This window comes from Fusarium pseudograminearum, chromosome 2, assembly GCF_000303195.2.
Source record: "Fusarium pseudograminearum CS3096 chromosome 2, whole genome shotgun sequence".
NCBI classification, from domain to species: Eukaryota; Fungi; Ascomycota; class Sordariomycetes; order Hypocreales; family Nectriaceae; genus Fusarium; species Fusarium pseudograminearum.
The window spans coordinates 5707058-5733787 of NC_031952.1; the positions used below are offsets into that span (position 1 = coordinate 5707058).

At 48.2% G+C, this 26730-nt stretch overlaps 15 protein-coding genes across 15 annotated transcripts; 6 read left to right on the plus strand and 9 right to left on the minus strand.

The window, feature by feature from the left end:
- Positions 1–900: 900 nt before the first annotated feature.
- On the minus strand, positions 901–2172 carry FPSE_01890 (uncharacterized protein; the record flags this gene model as incomplete). Its single annotated transcript, XM_009255009.1, has 1 exon — positions 901–2172. The coding sequence occupies one exon, from the start codon at positions 2170–2172 to the stop codon at positions 901–903; it is 1272 nt and encodes a 423-aa protein (XP_009253284.1).
- A 689-nt stretch (positions 2173–2861) lies between these two features.
- Positions 2862–4569, plus strand: FPSE_01889 (uncharacterized protein; the record flags this gene model as incomplete). The annotated part of the gene is made up of 4 exons (XM_009255008.1): positions 2862–3189; positions 3243–3420; positions 3470–3906; positions 3956–4569. 4 exons carry the CDS (start codon positions 2862–2864, stop codon positions 4567–4569), a joined length of 1557 nt encoding a protein of 518 aa, XP_009253283.1.
- Positions 4570–5079: 510 nt separating this feature from the next.
- FPSE_01888 (uncharacterized protein) lies at positions 5080–6117 on the minus strand (the record flags this gene model as incomplete). Its single annotated transcript, XM_009255007.1, has 1 exon — positions 5080–6117. The coding sequence occupies one exon, from the start codon at positions 6115–6117 to the stop codon at positions 5080–5082; it is 1038 nt and encodes a 345-aa protein (XP_009253282.1).
- An 829-nt stretch (positions 6118–6946) lies between these two features.
- On the minus strand, positions 6947–7861 carry FPSE_01887 (uncharacterized protein; the record flags this gene model as incomplete). Its single annotated transcript, XM_009255006.1, has 3 exons — positions 6947–7088; positions 7141–7509; positions 7560–7861. 3 exons carry the CDS (start codon positions 7859–7861, stop codon positions 6947–6949), a joined length of 813 nt encoding a protein of 270 aa, XP_009253281.1.
- A 420-nt stretch (positions 7862–8281) lies between these two features.
- Positions 8282–12013, minus strand: FPSE_01886 (uncharacterized protein; the record flags this gene model as incomplete). The annotated part of the gene is made up of 7 exons (XM_009255005.1): positions 8282–8749; positions 8914–9205; positions 9258–9692; positions 9742–10414; positions 10586–10680; positions 10886–10983; positions 11168–12013. The coding sequence occupies 7 exons, from the start codon at positions 12011–12013 to the stop codon at positions 8282–8284; spliced, it is 2907 nt and encodes a 968-aa protein (XP_009253280.1).
- Positions 12014–12575: 562 nt separating this feature from the next.
- FPSE_01885 (uncharacterized protein) lies at positions 12576–13631 on the plus strand (the record flags this gene model as incomplete). The annotated part of the gene is made up of 1 exon (XM_009255004.1): positions 12576–13631. One exon carries the CDS (start codon positions 12576–12578, stop codon positions 13629–13631), a length of 1056 nt encoding a protein of 351 aa, XP_009253279.1.
- A 302-nt stretch (positions 13632–13933) lies between these two features.
- Positions 13934–14212, minus strand: FPSE_01884 (uncharacterized protein; the record flags this gene model as incomplete). Its single annotated transcript, XM_009255003.1, has 1 exon — positions 13934–14212. The coding sequence occupies one exon, from the start codon at positions 14210–14212 to the stop codon at positions 13934–13936; it is 279 nt and encodes a 92-aa protein (XP_009253278.1).
- A 1370-nt stretch (positions 14213–15582) lies between these two features.
- FPSE_01883 (uncharacterized protein) lies at positions 15583–16482 on the plus strand (the record flags this gene model as incomplete). Its single annotated transcript, XM_009255002.1, has 5 exons — positions 15583–15666; positions 15719–15914; positions 15965–16075; positions 16129–16174; positions 16227–16482. 5 exons carry the CDS (start codon positions 15583–15585, stop codon positions 16480–16482), a joined length of 693 nt encoding a protein of 230 aa, XP_009253277.1.
- Positions 16483–16627: 145 nt separating this feature from the next.
- FPSE_01882 (uncharacterized protein) lies at positions 16628–17236 on the minus strand (the record flags this gene model as incomplete). Its single annotated transcript, XM_009255001.1, has 1 exon — positions 16628–17236. One exon carries the CDS (start codon positions 17234–17236, stop codon positions 16628–16630), a length of 609 nt encoding a protein of 202 aa, XP_009253276.1.
- Positions 17237–18243: 1007 nt separating this feature from the next.
- On the plus strand, positions 18244–19206 carry FPSE_01881 (uncharacterized protein; the record flags this gene model as incomplete). Its single annotated transcript, XM_009255000.1, has 1 exon — positions 18244–19206. One exon carries the CDS (start codon positions 18244–18246, stop codon positions 19204–19206), a length of 963 nt encoding a protein of 320 aa, XP_009253275.1.
- Positions 19207–19280: 74 nt separating this feature from the next.
- On the minus strand, positions 19281–20642 carry FPSE_01880 (uncharacterized protein; the record flags this gene model as incomplete). The annotated part of the gene is made up of 2 exons (XM_009254999.1): positions 19281–20092; positions 20147–20642. 2 exons carry the CDS (start codon positions 20640–20642, stop codon positions 19281–19283), a joined length of 1308 nt encoding a protein of 435 aa, XP_009253274.1.
- A 353-nt stretch (positions 20643–20995) lies between these two features.
- Positions 20996–22703, plus strand: FPSE_01879 (uncharacterized protein; the record flags this gene model as incomplete). The annotated part of the gene is made up of 5 exons (XM_009254998.1): positions 20996–21085; positions 21458–21701; positions 21768–22318; positions 22365–22620; positions 22687–22703. The coding sequence occupies 5 exons, from the start codon at positions 20996–20998 to the stop codon at positions 22701–22703; spliced, it is 1158 nt and encodes a 385-aa protein (XP_009253273.1).
- Positions 22704–22905: 202 nt separating this feature from the next.
- On the minus strand, positions 22906–24286 carry FPSE_01878 (uncharacterized protein; the record flags this gene model as incomplete). The annotated part of the gene is made up of 3 exons (XM_009254997.1): positions 22906–23307; positions 23364–23570; positions 23624–24286. 3 exons carry the CDS (start codon positions 24284–24286, stop codon positions 22906–22908), a joined length of 1272 nt encoding a protein of 423 aa, XP_009253272.1.
- A 668-nt stretch (positions 24287–24954) lies between these two features.
- On the plus strand, positions 24955–25764 carry FPSE_01877 (uncharacterized protein; the record flags this gene model as incomplete). The annotated part of the gene is made up of 2 exons (XM_009254996.1): positions 24955–25365; positions 25417–25764. 2 exons carry the CDS (start codon positions 24955–24957, stop codon positions 25762–25764), a joined length of 759 nt encoding a protein of 252 aa, XP_009253271.1.
- Positions 25765–26005: 241 nt separating this feature from the next.
- FPSE_01876 (uncharacterized protein) lies at positions 26006–26348 on the minus strand (the record flags this gene model as incomplete). Its single annotated transcript, XM_009254995.1, has 2 exons — positions 26006–26072; positions 26134–26348. The coding sequence occupies 2 exons, from the start codon at positions 26346–26348 to the stop codon at positions 26006–26008; spliced, it is 282 nt and encodes a 93-aa protein (XP_009253270.1).
- Between the last annotated feature and the right edge of the window lie 382 nt (positions 26349–26730).

A 26730-nucleotide genomic window follows, 5' to 3' on the forward strand; every position in this document is an offset into this window, starting at 1 on the left:
GCAGTTAACGAAAAGAACAAATGTCCGTCGTTTCCGCACGGATATAGTCTGTTCCGAGCTAGTCACCTGCGATTCATAAAAACCAAACAAGATCAATACAGCTGAGTTTCTGTGGCTAGACATAATACTTGTTTATACTACCTACTCAATCGTGAGTATATATTTTAAGCAGATAAGCACAAAGTTTCCAAGTTGTACAAACTGCGGCCATGATGACTTTGATCAGCCATAAGATCGGGTTGGGGGCTTGGGTACCGGCCAATTGTCCAAGAATAGAGCGAGCATTCTCACGCAAAGGAGAAAAAGAGGAAGAAAGTCAGCATTGGCATCTTGGCCGATGGACCAACCCTGTACCTCTGGGCACTTCCAAGGTGGTGCGTTAAATGACGGATTTCCCTATGTTTAGACGAAGAAGTATGAGAAGCTCATCAACACTTGATATTCGCATATTGAATGAATATTCACATAAAAACGTGGCTGAACTCCTATCACCCTCTACGTTTGACATTCTGTCTGTCGATCAGCCATGTGTTGTGTTTGATAAGCGTACCGGGCTGACGATCAATGTATTGCTGTTATAAATCCGCGACACCAACGATATCCAGAATTGTATTCTATACGCATAGAAACCAATATGTCATTTTAATGAATGGAAGCATCGAATAGTGATGATAAAATGAGCTACTTAAATCGGGTTCCTAAATTTCGAAGCTCTGCTCTAAAAAGTACTCTTGGAAAGGGATATGGATTTTGATAAGAATGATACAAAGGCGATTCATAGTATAAAACAAATATATACAATGAGAAGTATAACATACCTAAACCAAATTGTTGGTGCATATATATGTTGAACATGGTTGTTCCAAATTTATCCTCCCCAACAAACTGTTGACCTGTACCTCACCAACGAGGTATTTTCTCCGAGAATTCCGGCTTAAACCGTTTCATGTACGTGGTGTCATCACGCTTCTTCAGTCCACAGTCCAAATACTGTTGATGAAGCTTGGCCAGCCTTTCCCTATCCAACTCGACACCTAGACCAGTACCTGAAGGTACAATCACGCCTCCATCCTTCCACTTCAAGGCCCCTTCAATAACAACGTCTTCATCACGACGTTTCCATGGCCAATGAGTGTCGCAGGCGTAGTCGAGATTGGGAGTTGCAGAGGCGAGATGTGTCATCGCAGCAAGCGAAATACCCAAGTGACTGTTGGAATGCATGGAGAGCCTCAAGCCCCAAGTAGCGCAGATAGATGCTAGAGTTTGAGACTTGCGAAGGCCGCCCCAGAAGTGGTGATCTGATAGGATGACTTGTACGGCATCTTGCAAGATCGAGGGAGGTAGGTGGTCGAAAGCAACGACTGCCATGTTTGTAGCCAGAGGCATAGATGCTTCTTTGGCCACAGCAGCCATGCCTTCAATCTCCCCAGCAGGATCCTCCAAGTACTCCACAATTCCTTCGAGTTCTTTGGCAACCCACTTCGAAGTCTCAACGGTCCACGCAGCGTTCGGATCAAGCCTCAACGGCACGCCAGGAAACGCCTTGTGTAGAGCTTTGATCGCTGCAACCTCATCGGCTGGAGGGAAAACACCACCCTTGAGCTTGATGGCCTTGAAACCGTACTCGTCTATGATCTTTTTGGCCTGCTTCACCACCCCTTCTGGGTCTAGCGCAGGTCCATATTCATCGTCTTCGTCGCCAGGATGACCTCCCCATTTGTAGAAAAGATATGCAGAGTATTGGACAGAGTCTCTGACACGGCCTCCGAGCAAGTCGCTGACGGATATGCCTGACAGCTTGCCCTGCAAATCAAGACAGGCAACTTCAAATGGCGAAAAGACTTTGTCAGCAACGGAGGCCGTTACGACCATGCCGCCCATCCCATCGCCTCCAGTGTTGGTATCATTGTGAAGGGACTCAACGCATCTTTGATAGATAACGTTTGTGCTGTATACAGAGAGGCCCTTTATCTTATCGGCAGCCTTTCGTAACCGGTCCAGATGAGCCGAGTCTCCATAAGACTCTCCAAGACCGTACGAGTCTTCTGTGATGATTTCGATAATGCTTCTTAGTGCAAAGGGTTCATGAACTCCCACACTATTCAGCAGGGGCATGTCATGGAACGCCACTGGAGTGATAACGATATCCTTGATGATGCTGCGTTGAGACATGATTGCTGTGTCTTTGCAACTTTGGGGTGACCGAACTGTATGCCATGTTGGGAATGTTTGAGTGGTGGACTATTTATCCCGAGCTTGACAACATCAGACGAGATTCTTCGACCAGCCTCCACGTTGCGTGCGGGGTAGTTGCTGGCCCTTCCCGTGTAACCATCATGGGTGTCATGCGTGATTACTGTTGTGTAGTATTGCAGGGACTTATTTCCGAACCATCTGCCCAGAGAATCAACAGGAAAAGGAAATCTCGGACATGTTTCCTTCAGACAATTCAGAGTGGCTGGCCCTGTTTGACTCGGATGCAGAACGGATAACTATTTGATTGGATACTTATCCGTACTTCCCTACACCCATTGATCGGCAGTTTCTGTAGACCAGGATAACAATCCAAGGATCGTTTTCCGTCCAGTGAGACCTTTAACCTTATACCCCGCACTTCATAGTAGTCTAGCTCCCAAGCCAAGTCTGGGGTTGGGTATGCTGGTCTGGGGAAAGACGACGAGATGGGGGTTAGCCATTTCGAGCTAATCTGGCCAGTGGACTTTTCTCGTACCGCTTTTCCAGATGGGAAGACCAAGTATAATACCCAGCGTTGTCTTGTGTACTCGATCTTTTACCTCTCGTCATCACCATCCTTCTCGTTTGAGCTTGTCTTGCAGTCAACACCACAAGAACTTGCTACAATGGCTCAACGAAGTTCCATCTCCAAGAGCGACATTGAGGTCGCCGACCAGAAGCCGGCTCACCTCGAGAACAGCAACGAAGCCATCGAAATCGGCGGTTTCCGCGTCTTCGGTTTGGACCCTGACGATGCCGACTTCTACAACAATTACACAGAGGAGCAGCGAAAGAAAGTCTTCCGAAAGGTTGATGTTCGACTTGTCCCCATGCTTGCGCTGCTCTACCTGATTTGTCATATCGATCGTGCCAACATTGGTAACGCCAAGATCGAGGGCATGGTTGAAGATTTGGGCATGACTGGTGTTCAGTACAATACCATCTTGTCAATCTGTATGTTTAATCTGGCACGCCAATCGGTTGACTTGTTGCTAACATATGCACAGTTTTTGTCCCCTACGTCCTCCTCGAAGTCCCCAGTAATATTCTGCTCAAGAAGTTTCAACGACCCTCGATGTACCTTGGTATCCTCTGCATCTGTTGGGGTATCGTCATGACCTGCACTGGCCTTGTACAAAACTTTGGCGGTCTTATGGCTACACGAGTCCTTCTTGGTATCTTTGAGTGAGTCAAAATTGCATAATACACAGACCGAAAGCTAATACGGGAACAGAGCCGGATTCTTCCCCGGTGCTATCTACCTGTGCAGTTACTGGTACATGCCCAAGGACCTGTCCACCAGAATCTCATACTTTTACTGCGCCAGTGCCTTGTCAGGCGCTTTCTCCGGTCTCCTTGCTGCTGGTATCGCTGAGATGGACGGCGTTGCCGGTCTTGAGGGTTGGCGATGGATCTTCCTCCTCGAGGGCATGGTTACAGTCCTTCTCGGTGTCGCATGCTTCTTTTTCCTTATCGACACCCCTGCCCTTTCGTCGCGATGGCTTACACCGGAAGAGATCAAGTTCCTCGAACTCTCCATGTTCATCAAGCAGGGTGGTGGTTTCCAGGAGGAGAGCACTGTTAGGTGGAAGGATATCAAGATGGTCCTTACCAACTGGCGTGTCTATGTTCAGGCATACTTCCTTTTGTGCCAGTCTGCGCTCTCTTACGGTATGTACTCCAATCCCTTGCGACTTGCCTCGTGGCTAATTCACTTCAGGTACCAAGTTTACTCTTCCTTCCATCACCAAGGCCATGGGATTCAGCAACACGAATGCTCAGCTCACTTCCGCGCCTCCATACGTCGCTGCCGCAATCTCAGCTATTTGCTTCGCCAAGGTCTCCGATCGATTCTTCTGGCGAATGCCGTTTGTGGCTATTCCCATGATCATTGTCACGATTGCTTACTCAGTCATCATCTCTCTGAAGGGTGAGCTTGAGTCCAAGAAGGGCGTCGCTTACTTTGCTGTCGTGCTTGCCGTCGTTGGTATTTACCCCATCCAAGCCGCAGCCGCCTCATGGAACGCCAACAACATTGCGCCATCATCTCGACGTGCCATTGGTATCGCGCTGATGAACTGTGTCGGAAACGTCGGTGGTATCGTCGGTAGTTTCATGTACCTCGAGAGCGAGAAGCCAAAGTACTACACTGGTTTTGGTCTCAGTTTGGCATTTGGAGCCACTGGTCTCATGGTTGCTCTCTTCTTGGAATGGAGTTACAAGTCGGCCAATGCTCGAAAGGCCAAGATCGCGGATGAGGCCAAGGCTAAGTACACTGAGGAGGAACTCTTTGAGATGGGTGACAGGTCTCCTCTATTCAAGCACGTCCTGTAATCGAATATTGGAGGGTTGTTAGGAGAAGGGGGGTCTATGTTCGTGCGAAGCCATCAGGCTGATGGTGCTGTTTATGACGGGATTTAGGCATTTAGTTAATCATGAAGTTATGAACAATATATTGGAAGTTGATACCCAGGACAATCTTTCACGTATTAGTAAAAGTCTTCTAGGAAAGGTAAAACCCGTTGTCATAACTTCACACCTCACGATATTATACATGTGAAGATAGGAGGTCCTGTGGCTTTCGTACTGGGCTTGACGATGTGCAAAGGCCAGTTCCAGATAGAAGAATATGTAGCACCTTATATTTTTCACCTCATATCGAACGCACGGCACTTAGTGAGCTAAGTAAGTTACTAATTTGGAGTTGTATCATTGCTACCAAGTCGTAAGGTCGTGACGAGTCATAGCTTCGCCATGGAAATGTCCGTACGCTAATGTGCCTTTTAAATGTCAAGTCCAAAGTTCATATTATCATCATATGCTATCTTGTTCGGAAATCGCTATTCAATGAACCGCCACACCATTGTGTGCTCCATTCGTAACCCCATTAGTTACCTCCTTCGCTGTCCCATTTGTGTGTCCATTCTCTATCGCTGGCTTCAGCGTAGCCTCAAAGTCCAACATGTCGGCAATCTGAGTTTCAATGCTCTTCTTTGCAGCATCAGATGGTTCTACATAAGGTCTTCTTGGTTTGAGCTTGTTTGCCGCGCCCTTGATCCCCGCAGCCTTTGCAGTGCTAAGTGTTGCAGCGTACTTGACTGCTGCAATACCCGCCTTACAGGGTTGCTCAGCGAGTGCAGCTTTCTTATGCAGAGCCATGGCTTCTTGAAACTTGCCGTCTTGATAGAGATTGTAAATGTGTACTATTGTCTTAGGAACAACATTGGCGAATCCGGCGATGGTGCCATGTGACCCAGCTGCTAGTCCTCCGATCAAGAAGTCAGATTGGCCACCGTAGATCGAGAAGCGTTCCTCTGGAAGCTCTGCTGAAAGACGGGTAATCTTGGCTACAGCTCCGCAAGTGAGCTTGACGCCAACAATGTTGCTGTACTTTTTGGCCAAGGCAGCAATGGTGGCAGAGTCCAAGTCGATACCATTGCAAACGACAGGGAAGTTGTAGATGACGATTGGAAGCTGGCTCTTTGTGGCTACATCATCAAAGAAGTTGTTGATAACCTCTGGTGTCGTTTGCTTGCCAAAGTAGGCTGGGGGTAGAAGCAGGACATAGTTGGCTCCAGCTTCCGCTGCATCGCCAATGAACTCGAGAACTTGCTTCGTTGAGTGCCCACCAACACCAGCCATGATGGGAAAGTCTGGTCCACATGCTTGACGAGCTGTTTGCAATAACTCCTTGCGTTCTTCACGCGTCAACAAGAAGGTCTCGGCGTTCGTTCCGAGGACGACAAGGCCTGCTAGGCCCGTCTTAGAGAGATATGAGTAATAAGCCGCCTGAGACTCGGTGTCCAATGTGTCGGTGTCATGATCAAAGAATGTGATAGCAGGCGCCCATACGCCGCTTGGTGGTGGTTTTGGTGAGGACATTTTGGTTGTTGATGATGCAGAATAGGATTAGAAGCTTGTGATAGACTATAGTACTAAACACAGGGGCCCAGCTACTTAAAGGTGCTGCAAAACGGGAGTTTACCCAAAAACTAGCATGTGTGCTCCGGTAGTATTACGAGCCGTCTCCATCTCTCCACCTTCGGGTCGAGGCCGATAGCAACGTTTTGTTTCTATTTGTTGCTCGGGTATGACATGCAAGTACAAGCGGATGATGCCCGTTGAAACCTGGTCATGCCATGGATAAACTTCCGAGAATGTCACCTCCATAACACTGTTCCAATGAGTGGGGGAGTTGGAATGCAGTACGGAAAAGTGGGAGATGAGGGGGTAGGGTAAATACCTTTTCCGAAAGGTCAGTCATGACATTGCCGATCCCCCACACTTGGATGATGGAATTGGATTGCGGAGATAAGGTCGAACACTGGATCTGGCTTAATCACGAGACGTAGTGTTTTGCAGAGCGTTGGATCCAAGAGTCAGGGATGGTATGCGAAACATAAGTCGTGATACTGTCTTTGACAGGCTGGCACAATACTAGCTACTGTGGTCTATCGATTTCATGAAGTTTGCTGATACGGGAACAACTTATGTTAAAGCGAAGACTATCGATCGCAAGAAGGATTGACAATTTTATCCAATCTCTGGTAATACATGAGTGCAGGCAAGTAATTAAATATTAGTGTAGAGATCGCTGGCGAAATATTAACTCTAGTCAAGTTATATGCAGGACACGCCTGCATGCGTTTCGTGGTCGTTCACTCATGAAAGTTTATTTTCTATCTTCTATGGCACTGTTCGGGACGCGAGTTTATGACTTCCTGTGCATGACAGTTGCCGCAGCCTGATGGTTGGGGAATATCAATGTATCCGCAATGACAACATTTTCCCTTCTACCAGCAGCAAAGACAATGGCCTCAGCAATATCATCCGGCGTTAAGGGCTCACAGCCGCTGTATTGAGTCAGTATCTCCATTATCTGGATCAGGATTCGTTATCACTTACGCATACACGGCATCAGCCTTTGACTTGTCTCCGTAGAATCTCACGACGGAGAACTCAGTCTCTACCTGACCAGGATCAATCCTGATAACACGGACACGCTTCGAAATAAGCTCCTTGCGCAGACTCTCCGTGAATGAGTGGATAGCGGCCTTGGTAGCGCAGTAAATGCTGCCGCCAGGGTAAGGCTCGCGGCCGGCGATGGATCCAATGTTGATGATGTCTCCAGCCCCCTCGCCATTGTTACGCTTGAGCATACCGGGCAAGACAGCTTGTGTCATGTTGATCAAGCCCGTGACATTGGTAGCGAACATGACGTTGATATCCTCTTCCTTGATCTCGGGTGCCTTGTCGACACCTTTAACAAGACCGCTACAGGTGTCGTTAGCGTAAAGGTTCCCGAACAGAGAGTGCTTACTTACGCGTTGTTCACCAACACATCGATCTCGCTGAACTCGGCAGGAAGCTTGCTCACAAAAGAGCGCACTTCATCGGGCTTGCTGACATCCAGTTGAACTGGGTGCACCTTAACGCCATCGCCGACTTCTTTGACAATTTCTTCAGCAATTTGTTGAAGGGTATCGATTCGGCGAGCTGTAAGAACCAGCTTCAAGTTCTTGGGGCTTGTGCGGGCGAACTCAAACGCCGTAGATTTTCCAATGCCGGAAGATGCTCCGGTGATGAGAACGGTCTTGCCTTCAAGGCGTTTAGAAACTGCGGACATTTTTGGAAGGGATGTAGTTGTGTTGAAAGGGTATACGTGAAGCTGCAGTGACTATCTCAGCGTTTGGTTGGATTGAGATAAATACCTACTCTATTTGTTGTTTGGAAGCACGAAGACAGGCATGGAACTCATGCATGTCCCTCTTTCCGCTCCAACCACGGGCGTCTGTTATCTTCAACGGATCCGTGATAGGGCAGGGATTCTCGGGCTAGCTTTTCCGAAACCGACACTCGGCTTTAGTTCCGGTGGCTGGAAAAGGAAAAGGGCATATCCGCAAACTGGAGAACAATCCGTATTACAGCCGAGGATAACCATTGACGATGTAGGCTTTCACAGCAGTGTCATGGCAAAGATTAACATCAGAAGAACAAGTAATCAAGAGTGAGCTTGAGGTTTGGCGCTCTCAGGGTTAGAAGATGCTCATATCCTAAACACCTCATCATCCAGAAATACATCAAGGTTGCCCAACCCCGATGAGACCATTGATGCAAACTGACCCCATCCTGAAAAGTCGACACCAGACATGCCATTATAGTCCATCCCATTCTCTCCCATTAAATCAGTATAAGATGTCTTGTCGCTCGGCGTATCCATCGTCAGAATGTTTGATTGAAAGCCGCCTTCCTGTGAATGACCATCTATGGTTCCAAATGCAGTTGTTGATGAGTGCATCTTGTTCATTTGACGCAGTGCTTCAACACGTAGTTCTTCCAACAGGAAGCAGTAGCGCTCAGATAAAGAACCCTTTTCAACCATGATTGTCATATGAGATTGACAACGCGTAGCCGCTGTAAAGTAGTCGATATACGTCTCGGGTGGTGATGCCCATTTCTGGATCACGTATATGTACATCACCATAGCCGCAGTGAATGCAAAGTATGCAGTGACCTGTCATCAGTTAGTTCCTGCATATGGCTAGAAGAAACAGATTTACTAACCCAGAATGCACGAAACATTTGTCCATGTTCTGACATCTCATCGATAAGACCGACTGTATTCATCGCAGCTTGTAGACACTTCTGAACGCTCTCTTGCGTCGCTGCGTCACTTACACTTGCTCTTCTATTCTGCCGCGAGATCTTGGCAAAATTGTTGAGCACCGCCTGTCGATGTATAAGAATGATGGCATGCCAGTAAGTCATGTTAAGAACGTTGCGCTGTCGCTGTACAATGGGCACGAGGAATGATGTACTAAAGTAATCCGCGTCGAGAAACTGGGAGAACTCAGCTCGCCAGTCACTCAGATCTTGAGAAATGCGTTGCGTTTCTTCTGTCCGACGGCTGACGGATATAGGCTTAACAGAGTAGAGGGCTCGAAGTATGTGTCCAATAATTCGAGCAAGTCTGAAACGCCAATTAGTATCTTCAGTTGTTTATGTTTGGGTAGATGTCTTACTTCATGTGCCCAAGAGGCGCAAGCATAACCGAATAGGCTTTGGTAGACCCAGTAAGATTTATATGATCCTTTGTGATGTCACTATCGTCCACGCAAGCAGGAAGCTCAGTATCGATATCATCATCATGAAAGTTCCGGGGTCTTCCAAGAGACACACTGAGATAGGCATCCAGCGTGTAAGCACACCAGAAAGTTCGGCGACGACTTTCGACTTCAATATGATTCAGCCCACTGATAACGCCAGGTCGTTTGTTGCGGTTGAGGCCAATAGCTAGCGCGAGGTTGGTGACAATGCCGAATTGACTCCAGCAGTGATTGACTCGAGACTGGGTGCCGAGATAGTAGCATTGTAGAAGTCGTGCTTGCACGCTGGTCAGCCGTATAGAGCCACTCTCCTTAGAGAGCTGGTGTTCAGCAGCAAGATAGTATCTAGCGCTGTATGACGTGTGTTAACATTGGATACTACCTCGACCGGGCAACTCACCTTAGATCTGACGGTCCAGGCCTGTCGCCTTCGGGCATATACACTCTCGCATGTGCCAGGATCATGAATAACAGGGCTACCTTGGCAGCAGAGTTATTCGGATCACGCATGGTTCCAAGCGTCTCATAGAACTCGGTAAACCATTCCTGGATGGTGGGCCGATGCAGGAACCGGTACGTGGGCATGGCAAAGTCAAAGTACCTGTCGATCAAGCGCTGAGCATCCTCTTTTGGAAGCATCATGCAGAAGTTCGGATCGTAGTCAGGGTTACGAAGGGGTGCGTCGCCAAAGGTAAAGATACTTCCCGGTCCGGAGAAGGAAATAGCTTGGTGTAACCTCTTCTGCACCCGAAGTAGGAACGACACACCTGAGGCTGGTCCGATATAATGACCTTGAAGATCTTCCTGAGATGGTTCTGGGGATTGCTGAACAGATGCTACAGCTCTTGAAGCAGCGCCATCTTGTGCCATAGAGTTAGACGGCATGCCATAGTCCCGTAACTCCACAGTTTGATGCGTTGTCTCGTGGGATGGGCCGGCCATGTACTGCTGACTCAAGTCTGCAGGACTACTGTGTTCACTACCAGCCATTGTTCCCTGCGCCGCGACAGCGATTGTCTCGACTGCGACCTCATCTGCAGATGGAATCACTGGGAGGCGGCCTCGTGCATAGGCTGAGTTAAAAGTACAAGAAGCCCTTGTTCGAATACAGAATTTGCAAGGTTGCATGCCATTGCACTTGATCTTACGCCTGCACAGATTAGCACACGAGTTTATTTCCACACCAAGCAGTTACGTTTACTTCTTGCAGCCATCACACGCCCTTGTGACTCTGACTCTCTCACTGTTCTTTTTCCGTTTCTTAGAGCTATGTCCATTGTTGCTGCTATCTTCTGAAGGGGCTGATAGAATTGGACGTTCCAAAGTCATTGGAGGCAGACTGTTTCAATTGTGGGGAGAGGGATTGTTGGTTCAGTTGAAACTGAGACCGTGAGAGCGGAAAAGTGAGAGATAATCTGGAGGATTAACCGGAAAAGTGTCCGAGGGAGGAGTACATGGATAAATGGCTGTGCTGGGCTAGTTGAGCTCCAACCCCGCAATATCCATCACGTGTATCCCTTGTCGCTCCCCCGAGGATAACTTACTACCCGCGGCCCTTGTCAATTTCCTCTTTTGGATTGCTACTATATGGTGTTGAGTCCGTGTTCATACCATAAATGTGTTTGCTTTGAATGACTCGTTTCTAGTTTCTATCTAGTCTATTCAGTTTGGCTAGGACGTAGGAGCTCCAACGCCTTCGTCGCAAACTCATGGCCGAATTGCAATTCAGATCTCCATCGTAGTGGGATAGCTTCCGCTCCATCCCTAGCGCCCAGGATTCCACCTGCAATCGCAGCATTTGTATCCGTGTCATTCCCAATGCGTACAATATCAACCACAATGTCCTCCAAGCTTCGCTCGTCAAGAATCGCTGCTATAGCAAGGGATAGACTCTCAAGCACATATCCCGTGCATCGTCCTCTGAGTCTAGGCGATGGTCCCTCTCGAGCCATTTTGGCAATGTCCAGTTCTTCTCCAAGCTCTATCGCTTCATAGACAACGCCCTGCTCACCTTCGAGCTTCTCTGCAACGGCAAGGCCTGCCTTGATAGCTTCTTGTGCAGGGACCTGGTCGATGAGCTTGGAAACAATAGTGTTGTAAGCCGCACAAGATATGGGGCATCGTTTGTCGTCATGGGTGATGTTGCTGATACGCTGACTCTCTTGTATCAGCTTTTCGGGGTCTGGCTGGAACAGGCCAGTTGGAATGCAACGCATGAGACTTCCATTTCCAGCTCCCCCCTCTCCACCTCCGGCGTTGTCAGGATCTCTTGTGGTCTTGTATATGTCCAATCCAATCTGAGTGGTGTTGCCAATGTCCTCGGGATTGCTTCCCTTTACTCTATCAGGCCAATCGCCGTCTAGCCAATTGATAAAGTGATCGCCAGCGAGACGGGCGATATCCTGTTGGATACCTCGGTAATAACGATCATGGTAGGCCAGCAACACTCCACGAGTCATATCTGTATCGTCTGTTGCATACCCTGCTGGCCAGCGGAATGGACCTCCGCCAACGATATCTCGAAGGCCATTTGGGTAAGTACGGGCGATTTCCTTATGAGATGAAAACTCGACGGTTGCGCCGAGCGAGTCACCCGCGTGGACGCCGAGTAGAGCGCCAATGACGCGGGATTCTCTAGGCGAAAGCTGGGTATTGTCGAGAGGAGATGCCATGATGGATGGTGTTGGAGTGAAATTGTTTTTTATTTTGGCATGAATAATTCTGGCTGACACTGATGATTTATCTTGTCAACAAGCGGGGGCTAAGGCTGACAGTCATCACGTAGATCCATGTTGCTGCCTGTCTCTGAGGCGGTGCTTGCGTTGGTAGGCTGACAAGATCAAGTTTTGGGTCTGACTCGGCCGACTCAGCCCGGTACACTTCTTTATATCCAATCGCAAATGACCCACCATGTTACTGGTTACAGTCACATATATCTTCATGAACTATGACTGCCCTATGCCTAGATTGCAGCCTGACTTCCTCAGCGACGCTGGTAATCGTGGGTGCTTCCCAGGTGTCTCTCCAGTGAGACTTTACACTAGAGGCACTAGGTTAGTGCTAGACGCCCACGGGTATAACGTCAATCGGCGATAACATTAATCTCCAGGTCGTCACGTAGATAATTACTAACACCGACGTGATACGGATGCGACAGAGGCAAATCCATTGTTTCCATGGGAATAAAAGACATTGTTTCCCATTGCCAACAGATTAAACACAATAACACTCAACATGTCCTCGACAAAAGGTCTCGTGCTCGTCACTGGCGCCAATGGATTCATCGGTGCACGCACTGTCGAAGCCTTTCTCGCCAAAGGTTATTCTGTCCGCGCAGCTGTTCGGGGCAAATCTTCAGCCTCCAGCCTTCTCTCAGCATTGCCCGCATACGCCTCGTCGGGCTCCCTCACAACAGCTATAGTTCATGATATCACCGCTACTGGAGCATTTGATGATGCGGTTAAAGGCGCGACTGCGATTGCTCACCTCGCTGCCCCAGTCGACTTTTCCAACAGAGACATGGACTACGTCATCAATGCTTCAGTGCAGGGCACGCTCGGGATCTTGGAGTCTGCCATCAAAGAACCTGGATTGAAGTCTTGTGTTTACATGTCGTCCATTGTGACTGTCAGAGGACAATCGCCGAAGTACCCAGATAAGGGTTACACAGAGGAAGATTGGAATGATCAAATCGAAGACGCGCTCTCCAAAGCTGGAGCCACCGCGACGGGGCATCAGATCTATGTCGCAAGCAAACTGAAAGCAGAACGTGCATTCTGGGAGTTCCGAAAAACGTGTGCAGATAAAGTCAACTTTACCATGACAGCCGTCAACCCAGTTTGGGTCGCTGGGCCGCCATTGATCCTACCTGAAGACCCCGAGAAGCTCAGCGAGACAGCCATTGTCGCGTATCGTATTATGAACGGCCAGGATATGCCCAGCACGGGCCCTGGAAACGGAACACACGTCGATGTGCGCGATGTGGCAAGGCTTATTGTCTTTGCTGTTGAAAAGAAACAAGTTGCTGACGGTCAACGATACATCGTCGGCGGGAATGGTAATTACGCCAACATTCAAGCATACCGCGACTTGTTGCGAAAGGCATACCCTGACAGGAAAAATCTTATCGGCGAAGTCGAGCCAGGGAAAGACTATAACCAGGACTACAGCACGCCTGAAGGCGGCTTCTTGGTTGATGGGAGCAAGGCCGTTCAAGCAACAGGCCAGGACTGGATTTCGTTTGACCAAATGACCTTGGATGCCGCAAAGGCGTATGAGAGGTATTTTTAAACTTTATTATCCATGCTGTCGGTTAAAAAAAAAGCATAGTAGTTGTGTCTCTAGCTACTGGCTAAAAGGCATCGCTTGGACATTATTTGGTATCCTATTCGTGCGAAATGTTGATGTAACAGTTTCAGTTTGTGGACCCCGGAGCTGATAGACTTCCGAGATTGCTTTGTCCCGTGTGTCAAACGCTGATCTTGGTGATGATACGGAACAATCAGGTGTAAAAGACATATCCAAGGTTGTGTCTCGGACCATCTCTGCTTCTCTTGTCCGACCTTGCTCGGCTGAGGCGCCAAAGTATCCCTCTACTTGTTATCATCACCATGCCATTTCTCCTTCTTAGCATTTTCAGTAGACATTTTCTCCTCCGCCGCCTTCTTGTCGGCCCTCTTCTGTCTCATTTTCTTTATTTGTCTTGCAAGAGCGTAGGCTGGCTCGGTTGCCACCACAACTGGGCAAGAGAACACAGCTTCTGAAAAGTGGTTGAGGTTTGTGTCACCGCCGTCGACGTGTTCACCTTTGGGATCTTGCATACGTGGGTCTTTGCTTGTGAAAGGCAGTGGATGAGGTCGAAAGTTTGTCATGGTGGGTTCAGGCTATCAATGATGTCTTTGTTGTGGATTTTAAGATGGTAGATTAACGCCAGGAATTGCAAATAGAAGTTATTATTGTCGATTGTGGATTCAAGGAAAAATATTTGCTGGTTGATTATGCTATGTTATTGTGCAGATCAAATGAGAGTTGAAAGCCACAACAAAAACGTTGTCGATCTCAAACCCGATTACAAAAACGGCGAATGGGGTTTTGCATAAAGTTAACAGATAGTAGCTTAAGCTAGTAAGATGTCTGGCCCCCAAATGGAATGTCGAGTCTTCCTTGTTTTTCGGAACTTCAGATCGCCAAGTCGGTGTAGGGCTGCGGCCTCACACTCGCAGGGTTGAAAGCTTGACTTGCTCGCCTGTACGTCATGACATTGATTGTTATCGATAAGACCTCTTGTCATCTTGAGCTTGGCCACCTCAATCATCAGAATGAACCCGATCTGCAACTCCCACGAACTACCGAATCGATCCAAGTGTGACTGCGTAGAAATATAGGCAAGGATGAGAGTGAGTAATTATGAGTATCAATAACTTTAACAGAACAACTGGAACAGAGAGATATGGCCCCGCTGACAGCCGACATGACCATGCAGCGAAAGCCGATACTCAGCCAAATACTCCGTCAATGGCATCTCGTTAATACCGAGAGGGTCCCCAGTTCAATCCCGGGCGGAACCACTCTTTTTGCCTGGTAGATCACCCTTCCTCCGTTGTTTGCGTTCATCAGAGTAGCCTGTCTGATACAACCTATACTAGATAGAATACAGGGCTAGAGGTAAAGTCAGTAGACTCCAATGCAGGACTCTGTAACCTTTGTCAACCGGTAATTGTTCCTCCAATACTCAAGACACAATAAATATCTTACCGCTAGCAAAATGCCACAAAAACAAGACACAACAAGGATACTCACGGTTTAAGTCAGACCCATTTCCCCGCAAGGTTTCTTGTTAATTTTCTTCCATTCCTCTCAAGTAACCCGTGATACTTTATTACCCCATGAAAATACCAACCCCGCCAAAACAGCTCCACGAACCCGGGGGAAGTCGGGGGGCTAGACCGGGCCGGCGTTGATCTATTAGCTAACGGTTTCCTCCACAGTCAATAAAGTCTTAGTTTTTAACTCCTGCATCTCAGCGCCACTGTTTATAGTGTTGCAGTTGCTGCAGACGAAGGGTAATTTTTACATAACCGTTGAGACGTGACTGTAAAAAACAGAAGAAAAATATTGCTGCCAGGTGGAGATGGGATGTTTATAAAAGGTCGGTATGCCAAGTCCAAAGAAGTATGTATCTTTGGCAAAATAGTCAAGCTCAATAGACCTATACACATCTATTTCTATACCAAAAGACACAATGGCTTCTAAAAGTATGGAGGAGGTCCGCTGCCATTCGCCTGCACCCTCTACCTTGGGTCCGGGGCAGCATCTCGGCAATCCTGTATGTGTACCGTCCATGCATACCAACATCTCACTGACAACGTCTACTACAGTCCCCTCTCGCTATGGGTACATTCGCAACTACACTCTTGACTCTATCCTTGTCCATGATGGGCTTCCGCGGAGTTGAGACTCAGACTATGTTCATTGGCAACCTATGCTTTGCTGCTGGTCTGTGCATGTTTGTCTCTGCTCAATGGGAGATGGCTCGTGGCAACACATTTGGCTACTCAGCACTGAGTGCATATGGTAAGTGATTTCATCAGAGCTGCTCATCTCATACTAACTCATCTCGCTAGCGGTATTCTATGGCGGTTATGGAGTTATCTTATGTCCTTCACTTGGGGTTCTCGAATCATACGGTGGAGCAACTCCAGAGTATCACAACGCTCTCGGGTTCTACGTTCTGAGTTTGTTTCCTTCTATTATCAAATTGGCTTCCAGTAACTAACCAAGTATACAGTCTGGGCAGTTCTGACTCTATTCTTCATGTTGGGATCAGCACCTATGTAAGTATTCTTATCGACGGAACATCTAGTCTGGAGACTGACCACGCCTTAGTAACCTCGTTTCGTTTGGCATCTTTACCACAATCTTCTTCTGTTTCACACTCGATGCAGCTTCGAACTTTGCTCATGCCGACGGAAAGCTTGAAGTGGCCAAGGCTCTGATGAAGGCTGCTGGTGTCTTTGGATTTATCTCTGGTCTCTTGGGATACTACAGCTGTGCGGCTTCAATGTGTGCTGATGCGCTCCCGTTTGAGCTGCCTTGTGGGGATACGTCGAGGTTCTTCAAGAAGAACAGGAAGCAGCTATAGAAAGTCGAGTTGAAAAAAGGTTGTCATTTTTTATGAGGACCAACGGAGGTGGAGAACAAAATATTTTATTTCACTGGCCAGCAAAGATAGCCAATATCAGCGAAATCAACCGACTTCAAGCAAAGCGAATACTTTTGTGTGCCAACTATTTATCTTTCTTTGAATCATTCTCGTCCCCTTTGATCTCATGCCAATCTCCGTCGCCTGCAGCTGTCTCGCCGATACTCTTTGTAGGTGTTCCCGAAGCCGGATCGTACGGCGTCATGACCCACAGATTGCGAATAAGTAAGATTTGAGTTCCAACAATTATAACACCCAGTCCTAAAACAATAGCCCAGCCAAGTAGTATGACAGCAGTGAGAGGGGAGTAGAGGAGAAACCCAAGCATGCGCGGTTTGAGCGTGGGATATGTGCGATTGACCAGGCCAAAGCTAATTCGCCATGCTGACTTGAGAACCCAAGAGCCGTGGAGAAGGTGAAGAGGCAGGACCAAGCTGCAGATTAAAAAGACGACGTATTGACGAATGCGGGAAGTGATGCGGTATCTGAGCCAGAAAACTGATGGTCGGGGGCTGATTTTGGCTTGCTCGTCGGCTGTAGAGTCAAAGAAGTCGACTTGTTTTGCTGACCACCAGCAGTTGACGAGAATCAAGATGGCGAGGGTCCAGAAGATGTCGCTCTGGAGGTACTCGTAGCGGGCAGAGTCATTGTACCACGACGACTGGTAGGATGGAGGGGAAACTTTGATGCGCATGTTTATGTTGATGGATGTAGAATGAGATGAAGAATGATTGATGGTGAGATGAGAGTTGTGTTTGTCTATAGAGATCGATAGCGAGATAAGTGTTATGCTTGTCTTTTAGAGTGCAGGGGCAAGCTTGAATAAATCAGCCTTTGTTAAACGGCTGCCTGGATCAGGATCATTACCTCATTGCTTAGTCTACTCCGCATTCATATTCGCGCTTGATGGATGCTATTGGTTAGTTGTCTGACGATGATCAATTGGGGGCTGTTGATCTCTGGTCAGATTATGCTTCAAGTCAATCCACAAACATCAGTCGGGCACTGAAGAATGCCTTGCCAATTAGACACACAGCCTCGATCTCAAATAGAATAGAAACAAAGATTGTCGATTTCGTCTAATTTTGGACATGATTGCGAAAAGGAATCGCAGATCAAAGCAATCGGTCATGCAAACAGCCATTACTTTAACCACTAATAGATCCTGGCTTCCAGGCAGGTGGGTTACATAAAAACCGGTACTGATTTCGTAGCTGATATAAATATTAGATTACTCTTAGTGAATGTATGGCCTAATAGTGGACTAATAATTTCATCTGTACGGCTTTAAGTCCCTATTTTTTAGCAACCCGCCTGCCAGGGCATGCTCCAGAGGCTATCCCCTGCAAACAGTCCACTGTAATTGAGTTTCTAGCTGTTGGGCCTGGTCCTGCTATGGGACAGCACGGGCAGTGTAATTAACTTTATGTCGGGTCCATTCCCATTCATCAATCATCGTAGCAATAACACAACAGACAAAGTAGTTGACTACTCTCTCTCTTGTCTTCAATATTGACCTTGAATAATTTCGGTGCCTGGCCAGCTGAACTCGTTACTGTGGAGATCAACTCTCGGCGGCCCGTGCCATTTCCTTAAACCGTAGCCTGGCAGGCATCCGTTAAAACTCTAGCGCTTAAAAGACCAGACTTCAAGCAACAACACAGCCACAAAGATACCCTCAATTCTGCCGTATACTCAAATATGACGCGCAATATTTACATTCCCCTCGAGATCACTCTTCAGATACTCGAGGCAGACACACCTCCAGGTCGCCCCAATCGCATCCTCGATGTGTCAAAAACCCATGTGCAGCAACTCCTCACTTGGACCAAAGTATGCCGTGCTACGTATGAGCCTGCGATACAGTTTCTGCGACAACATTGCATATACATCGACTCTGTTTCCCGCTTACAGAGCTTTTTAAAATGCCTCGAGGCAGAGAATGGAGCATCATCTTCTACCCTCCCCAAGACCATGCGACTCTGTGACGCATCGTCAGTTTACCTGGGCCTCAGCATGGAGGAGCTTCAGTCGGTTCGGAATAGCGGACTTATCAGGGACCTACTCATCACACTTGGTGGTTCGGTGCGCCGTCTCATCGTCGACCTTCCCTACCGCAGGATTGCACAGCAACACAGCATTGATGCGCACATAGATGCTTTGTTCTCTCAGGGACTACGAGCACTCACCAACCTCGAAGAGCTAACAACACTTGGTGGCTTACCCGTGTTGGAGTTCTGGCGAGATGGGTTTGAAATTGGCCAAATGTGGCCAAAGCTGCGTCGAGTCGCTGGCTTCAAGGTCAACCTGGCTGAAGAAGCACTTTGGTACAACATCGCCAGAGATCGCACCATTGAACACCTTGTCATAGCGATGCCTTATGTTCTACGTCGGGATAGTTGGAACATCAAACAGGCAATTGGTGGGAAAGAATGGAATACAGAAGAAGGGGGTGACTCAACACATGCTCGGCCTCTCAAAGTCGTCATTGCCCAACATGAGTATACTGCACCCATCATCGACGCACGAGATGGCGATCTACACGACCCCGCGGGGCTTATAGACGTGTCTACGTTTGAGATACCGGTGATTGCAAAAAGGGTTGACTGGGTATGTAAAGAATGGTTAGTCAAGTCGGCTAAAGACGATACTCTCTGGGAATGACGAGTCCTATCTGAGAATTAGATTGAAGAAATATTATCCATTTTCTACAAGCTCTGCCAAGTGTACGTAAGGCGTTAAGAGTCAGGTACCATCAAGATATCATCCACATTAATGGCCTGCCCAGTAACGATAGACCTGTTAGCCGCAATGCCAGTGAGTATAGACGCCGCCCCATCAATGTGACTCGCTGCTCTCATATACTCATCAGACACTGGTGTTCCAAACAAGTCATTGAGCAACACAGTATCTCCACCCCCATGCGCACCCACACCTTCTTCGACTTGGATCTCTCTTGGCTTCTCAAACAAAGGTCTCAATAGGATCTTTCGACTCTCGATAGAACCTTCAGCAGCTTGGTCTCCTCCAGAGTTAACGTAGCTGTTCTCAACGATCTCAACTTCAAGTCGTCCACCAGTTCCGTTGAAACTGACTCGGAAACCCTCCCATGGCGCGTAAGCTGTGAGAGAGTATGAGAGACTGGCCCCGTTGCGGTACTTGACAAGCACGTTCATCGTATCCTCGATGCTTATGCCGTCGCCAAAAACACTCTGATCGCGGTAGTAGCTGTCCTCATGCTCGGCATCAAGATACATGGCCTTTAATTGAGGATTCTGGTCAAGATGCAGGGCGAATGGGTCCGACTTGGCGACTTCGCTACCGTGTGCGCGACTATAAAACTCGGTCTTGCCGCGTTGCTCGGCGTTTTCTCTGCCGTAGAAGGCAAGGTCGCCTGTCGCAAAGACTGTTTGGGGCCGTGTTTGAAGCCAGAAATTGACGAGGTCGAAGTGATGAGTTGACTTGTGAACCAAGAGACCGCCGCTGTTGCGCTTGTCTCTGTGCCAGCGGCGGAAGTAGTCTGCTCCGTGGCTTGTGTTGAGCATCCATTCTGCACTGAAGTCAGTTCACGTCTCGTCATTTCACATCACACCAATTTACTCACCAAAGTGAACACTCGTGACTTTGCCAATGGCACCCGACTTGATCAGTTCAAACACTTTCGTGTTATGAGGCGCATATCGATAGTTGAACGTAACGCGAACTTGTTTGCCAGTTCTCTCAACAGCAGAAAAGATTTCCTTGCATCTCGGGGCATCAATAGTCATGGGCTTCTCTGTGATGACATTGCATCCCAATTCCAGAGCCCGGACGATGTATATGTTGTGTGTTCTGTCCATGGTTGTGACGATGACTTCATCCGGTCGAGTCTCCTTGATCATCTGGTCAAAGTTGCTGGCAAGAAACGTTGGTACCTCATCGTGGCCTAGAGACTTGAGCTTTGAGTTGGCATAAGTCATACGTGTTTGGTTGGTGTCGCAGAAGGCTACGATGCATGATGTCGTGCTGTAGTCAGTGGCGATAGCTGAGTAGAAGAAGCTTGATCGACCACCTGTACCGACAACGGCGTATCGCTTCCTTGTTGCTTTGTGTTCAGCCATGTCGATGGGTGAGATGTTTGTGGTATGGCAGGCGAGGCATCAACGGATCTTGGAAAGCGGAGTGTCAATTGTGCTTATATAGCGGGCCAACAGATGAGTTAGCTTGAAGTTGCCCCCAAAGACGACGACCCCACGCGGTATTTATTGGGGTATCACCACAAGACGCATGTTTCGCTGTCGAGGGCATCATGTTCGGGGTGTCTTGTCCCGAACTGTGGATCTAAAGTTGCGGGGGTTGTCCTCACACTGAACAGGAGGAATAAGAGACGAAATTAACAAGTCAGTTTATGCTGCTTAGGAGTGACTTTTAGTTTATTTGTTATTTACAGCCTAAAGCTTAGAGGACTAACAATATGTCGAGCCTCTTCTTTGCTGCTGTTTCAATCGTTGATGTGACGCAGATTGGCTACTTGGCTGTGAAGCGACAGTCGCTCGCCATAGTGGTGTGAATCCCAGCGCTACAGGCATCGAGACAGGGCCTCGGGCACCTGCAACCACTGTAAGCTTAGTGAGAAACTGGTCCCAGAAGAGCAGTTCATTGACACAACTGATCACCTACCTTTGGAGCAAGTCTGACAAAAGTCATGTTTGCGAGTTATGTGTTGCAGATATAAGGATCTTATTTATTTGCCGAATTGAGGGAGCTCATGTCCCAAATTTTGAGTCCTAGCATCTCGGCCCAAGTTTGTCGAACCCTACCTACCTCACAGCTCTCATAAACTAGAAACAAGAAGATATCATCAGCGCATTCATTAATTACCACCTCAAGTCATTTGATCATGACTAGAATCTTTCTGTCAGTCTACCCAATTTAGTGTTGCGATTCTCAGAAATTGACACGGCCGCTAAACAGCACCGGCGCTTCTGGGTACATTGGAGGAGATGTCCTCCACTTGTTGCTCAAGTCGCACCCCGAATATCACGTCCGAACCCTGATCCGAGACGAGTCCAAGGGAGCCGCCATTACCGATGCATTTAGCCAGGTCGAAATCGTGCACGGTAGTCTAGATGATACAGACATTATCACCAAAGAGGCCCAGGGAGCCGACATTGTGCTGCGTATGTCGAACCAACTCCCCGCTCTTGGTTCGCGAGGTCCCCTCCACTAAACCGTTACTCCTGTAGATCTTGCGGCTACCGGGCATCTGAAAAGCGTCCAGACCATATACGAGGCTCTTTCGAACAAACCGAAAGGCTCCAAGTCGCCATACTACATTCAGATCTCAGGCGCAAGTCTACTCGCGGCTGGTGAACTTGCTGACAAGGTGAGGGTTTTTGGTTCAGGCAGTGATGTCATCTACAATGACCTCACCGGCATCAATTCCATCAAGTCATTCATCAAGCAGTATCCCAATCGCGCCGTGGATAACTACATTCTGTCGGTGAATGAAAGGGGGTCGCCTGTAAAGACCGCGCTCGTCGTTCCACCCATTATTTACGGCGAAGCCCGTGGCCCAGGCAATCAGCGCAGCATGCAGATCCCAGACCTTGCCAATGCTACATTGAAGCGCCAGCGAGGGTTGCAGGTTGGCCCTGGTGAAAGCCGATGGGGCAACATTCACATCCAAGACCTGAGCCGCATCTTTCTACGACTGATTGAGAAGGCGAGTGAAGGTAACCAAGACGACAAAATTTGGGGCGCGAATGGAATATTCTTTACTGGTGCAGGGGAAATGGTAGGTGATTTAGTACTCGACTTGCACTGAGCTAATAAGTGGGCAGTCATTCAGCGACATATCGCGACGAGTTGCCACAGCTGCACACGACTTTAATCTCATTCCGAGTAACGAAGTAGACCAAGTCAATGCAGACGAGATGAATCAATTAATTCCTCGCGGATCAGTGCTACTGGGGACTAATGCGCGCGCTGGAGCTAACAGAGCCAAGGCAACACTTGACTGGGAACCAGAGATGGAGAGCTTGGAAGAACACATCCCACAGGCCGTCATCAACGAAGCACGAGCACTCGGCATGAAAGGTAAGAACTTGTTTTGATGGGTGTCTTCCAAATACAAGAAAGGCGCTAATGCTATCTCGAATATAGTAGAACAATGGCTGTAGATACAGAAGTCGGGGGTGTGATTCAGCCTGGCATCTCAGACTATTATTTTACACCCGGCTAGAATACATTTTTGCACACTGAATTACATTGAATCGATATTGAACACTGATAAAAGTCATGATATAACTGTAACGTGCCAATGCTGTTCATTACCGCTTGTATAAACATTGCTTCGCTTTCAGAATATGTATCAAGTCTCTCTTAAGCCAGCAACTCTCTCGCCATCTCACAAGACTTGGCAATCTCAACATTCGAAATGACCCCAATTCTCTCGTTGATCTCCCTCTCGATCCCAGGAATATCTTTGCCGACACCCTTGGCTCGCCACTCGTAAGCATCGCCAACAAATCGGCTGCTCTGCACGAGCCATTGCGTCCTTTCCCGTCTTGACTCGTCATAAGCTGCAAACGCCCTCTCAAGGTCTGAGCGGCTCTGCACTCTTTCATCTGCCAACAGCTCGGCCATGACGGCACTGTCTTCTATGCAAAACCCTGCTCCCGCGCCGTGGTGGGGACTTGTGGCATGGGCAGCGTCGCCGAGGATCGCAATTCTACCCTTATAGAATGTCGGCACGGGGTTATCGCCAGTGTCGAAGATGGCCCACTGGTATACCTTGTCAGTACGTACTTGTCATCTCGGGGTTATTCGGCTCGACATACAACGCTCAGTGTCTCGTCCGTCAGTGCTAGGAGATTTCGCACAAGGCTGTTATAGCCCTTGAAATCATCAAGAGCATCTTGACGGTGAGCAGTCTTTGTCATCTTGCTAGGGTTGTCCCACTCGTTTGGGTCTGTCCGGAAGGCGACGATGTTTAACTTCTCGCCATGGTTGACTTGGAATGTGAGTATATGACCATCAGGACCCATCTGAATTCTGTTAGCATCCTGTATAAAGTGAAAAAAAAGCATCGTCAACTTACATGCATGCACGCATTTCGGGCTCTCTCCTCACCAACAGCCTCGATGGCCTTGTCCATGGGTATCAGACCGCGATAAGCGTACTTGTGAGAATATTGAGGTCGCGCAGATGGGTGGTTCTCTCCCACGATTATCTTGCGGACACGAGATCCAATGCCATCACATCCAATAAGTGCATCAGCATATGCTGTTGTCCCATCGGAAAAGGTCATGCGAATCTTGCCATCGGAGTCTTCTTCCGCCTGCTCAATCTGTTTTCCAAATTGCACTCTCTCTGACGGTAGCAGATGGATAAGTTCGTCGAGGAAATGAGCTCTGTGGACACCATTCTGACCCAAGGAAGTCTTAATGCTGAAGGCAGTCTTGTCATCTTCGGTGGTGCCGTCGAGAAAGTCGAACCACGTCTTTTTCTTAGACTCCCAGGAGTTCCAGGTGCAGACTTTGTAGAAAGCTTCGCTGACACCTGGATGGCAGACCTTCATGGCCTGTACGGCATTGGGAGTGAATGAGACTCCAGCGCCAATCTCGTGAAAGTTTTCAGCTCGCTCAAACAGGGTGACGGGGATGTTGCGACGGTGGAGCGCGATGGCGAGAGTGAGACCTGCGATACCGCCACCGACGATGGCGATGTCGAAGGCCTTTTGCTTGCTAGATGTTTGAGTCATTGTGTCTCTTCGTGATCCAAAGCAGTAATATAGACAAGTATGTCAAGCGTTTGTTTTGATAATATCGCTCAGTATTTCTACTTATAGAGACCCCATTCCTTCCGTCATAGACTGATGGGCTCGTAAACACATCCGACGAGTCCGCTTCTGAACTAGACTAGTGACCAAGGAATGGCAAACCCGGCTTCCGACCTCCACTGTATGTCTTCCGACGCCGAGGAATCGGGACTTGATCCAATTGTTAGCAAAGCCATGTTTGCGGGGAAACCTCCACGTTTTCCCCACGTGATTGACTCGAGATCTACTGACTCGATCTTCACACCTTCACCTGTACCGCCTTTTGACACCGACAGACTGGCACACAAGAAGATCCCGAGATGCGTCCTTTTGAGTTTCGGATACTGGATATGTCAAGGATCAGTGTATTAGTGCCCTATCGTTAATCGTGTGATTGCAATTGCGGGTGATGCAGTGGAGAGATACCCACAACATGGTAGTATCGCAGTTAGGTAACGGCCAACACGGAACACGAGACCAGCCAGGTAGAGAAGTCTAATTTTCTGGGTATAAAATAGCTACATGAGGCCCCTTGCAAAAAAGCTCAATCAAAGTTGTGATACCAATTGTCCCTCTAAGACTTCCCCTTGAACCACGTACCAAACACCAAAATGCCCTCCAAACCAACAATCGTTCTTGCAGCAGGTGCTTGGCACTTGTCAAGTTGCTACGATGATCTCCGAGAAGAACTCCACAGCCGTGGCTGGAAGACTGACACTGTTGATTATCCCTCAGTCGGCGCCGAGCCTCCCACCAAAGGCCTCGATGAAGATGCCGCAGCTCTTCGAAGTGTTCTTCAACGATTGGCCGATGAGGGTGAACAAATCGTTCTTGTTGTCCATTCATATGGTGGACTCGTAGGAGCGAACGCTGTCAAGGGTCTAGGATACCGCCAACGTCGCGAACAAGGGCTACCTGGAGGTGTTATCATGTATGTGTACATGAGCGCGTTTGTAGCTCCTGTCGGATCGTCTATCAAGCAGATGCTCGGTGGGGAGTACCTGCCGTGGATGATGGCTGATGTAAGTCGAATAAAACCTTTGAATTAGATATGTATCCACTGACACCTTCAGGGGGGGTATGTGCATGTGGACAACCCCACAGAGATCTTTTACCACGATGTGAGCGGCCAAGCATTGACAACGTCCTTGGAAACACTCACGCCTCAGTCTGCACTCATCTTCGATGGTGTCGTTACGAATGAGCCTTGGCATGATATTGCGACGATGTACTTCGCTTGTACTGAAGACAAGGCGATACCCATAGCTGTACAGGACAACATGGCAGCAACCTTGGGTCCGGATGCACTGCACTATCGTATCGACGCGTCGCACTCTCCATTCCTTTCAAAGGTCGACGAGACTGTAAAGGGGCTGGAATATGCTGCCGAAGAGGGTGTGAAGAAAGTTGCTGTAGCTTAGTATCATTGTGGAACAAGAAGCATGTCTATTTGCAATAAATATGAATAACGCCCAACATAACATCATTTTGAAGCAAGTGTGACACTCTTTTTTTGGAGAATTCAGTAAGAATCGTGTTTTGTTTTCTACATAACCTTGACTTGCTTTATGGGAATATTGTCCACGAGTCTCAATGCAACCTCGTGAGAAATGACATTTCAAAAAGACGCTGACTTTTCAAGATCACACCTTTATACCACATCTAATAGATACAAGGGATAGACTCCAAGCGAACAGCCCGACCACTGGACTTTGAGAGCTTCTCCATACTGTAAATATTCGGTTAGTGTTACAAACTCGAGCTGAGAATATTTACAGAGGCTTTCTCACCATGTTTCGATCTCTGTCAGGCCAACAGGGTCGCCCGCGACAATGTCGGGGAAACAGACGTGGATAGACCTGACTATCTTTGCGTCACATTTGACGATGGATTCGACCTTGGAAACGACCTTGGAAACCTCAACGGGCTGTCGCTCATCAAGCTTTGCTGGAGCGGCGGAGGCAAGGACAAGAAAGGGGAGAGCGATAATCATGGAGGTCTTCATTATGGTGGTGGTTTGTAAAACGAGTATTTGATCAGAAGTGAGGAATGGATGGTGTTGGTGGCTGCGATTGTTGAGCTGTACAGCATGGGATGAAGTAGGAACATGGCTGCTCTTTATATACTGTTGAAAATTGAAGAAACTATGCTGATCTCATGCCCATCAAGCAGTGTCTCACTTGACAGAGTCAAGATGATGGGTCTTCCAAGTTTATCCTTGATCTAACTCATCTTGTCGCTCCGAATTCCAGCGAAGCCTCGAAATGTTTGACACTTTTCTGAATAGCTCATAGCTACCTGCCATGTTTTGGTCGCAATTGCACTAGCAGCCTTAAAACAGCCGTTGACGTTCAGATGCCAACGTCCTGTCAAGTGAGTATCCCTTA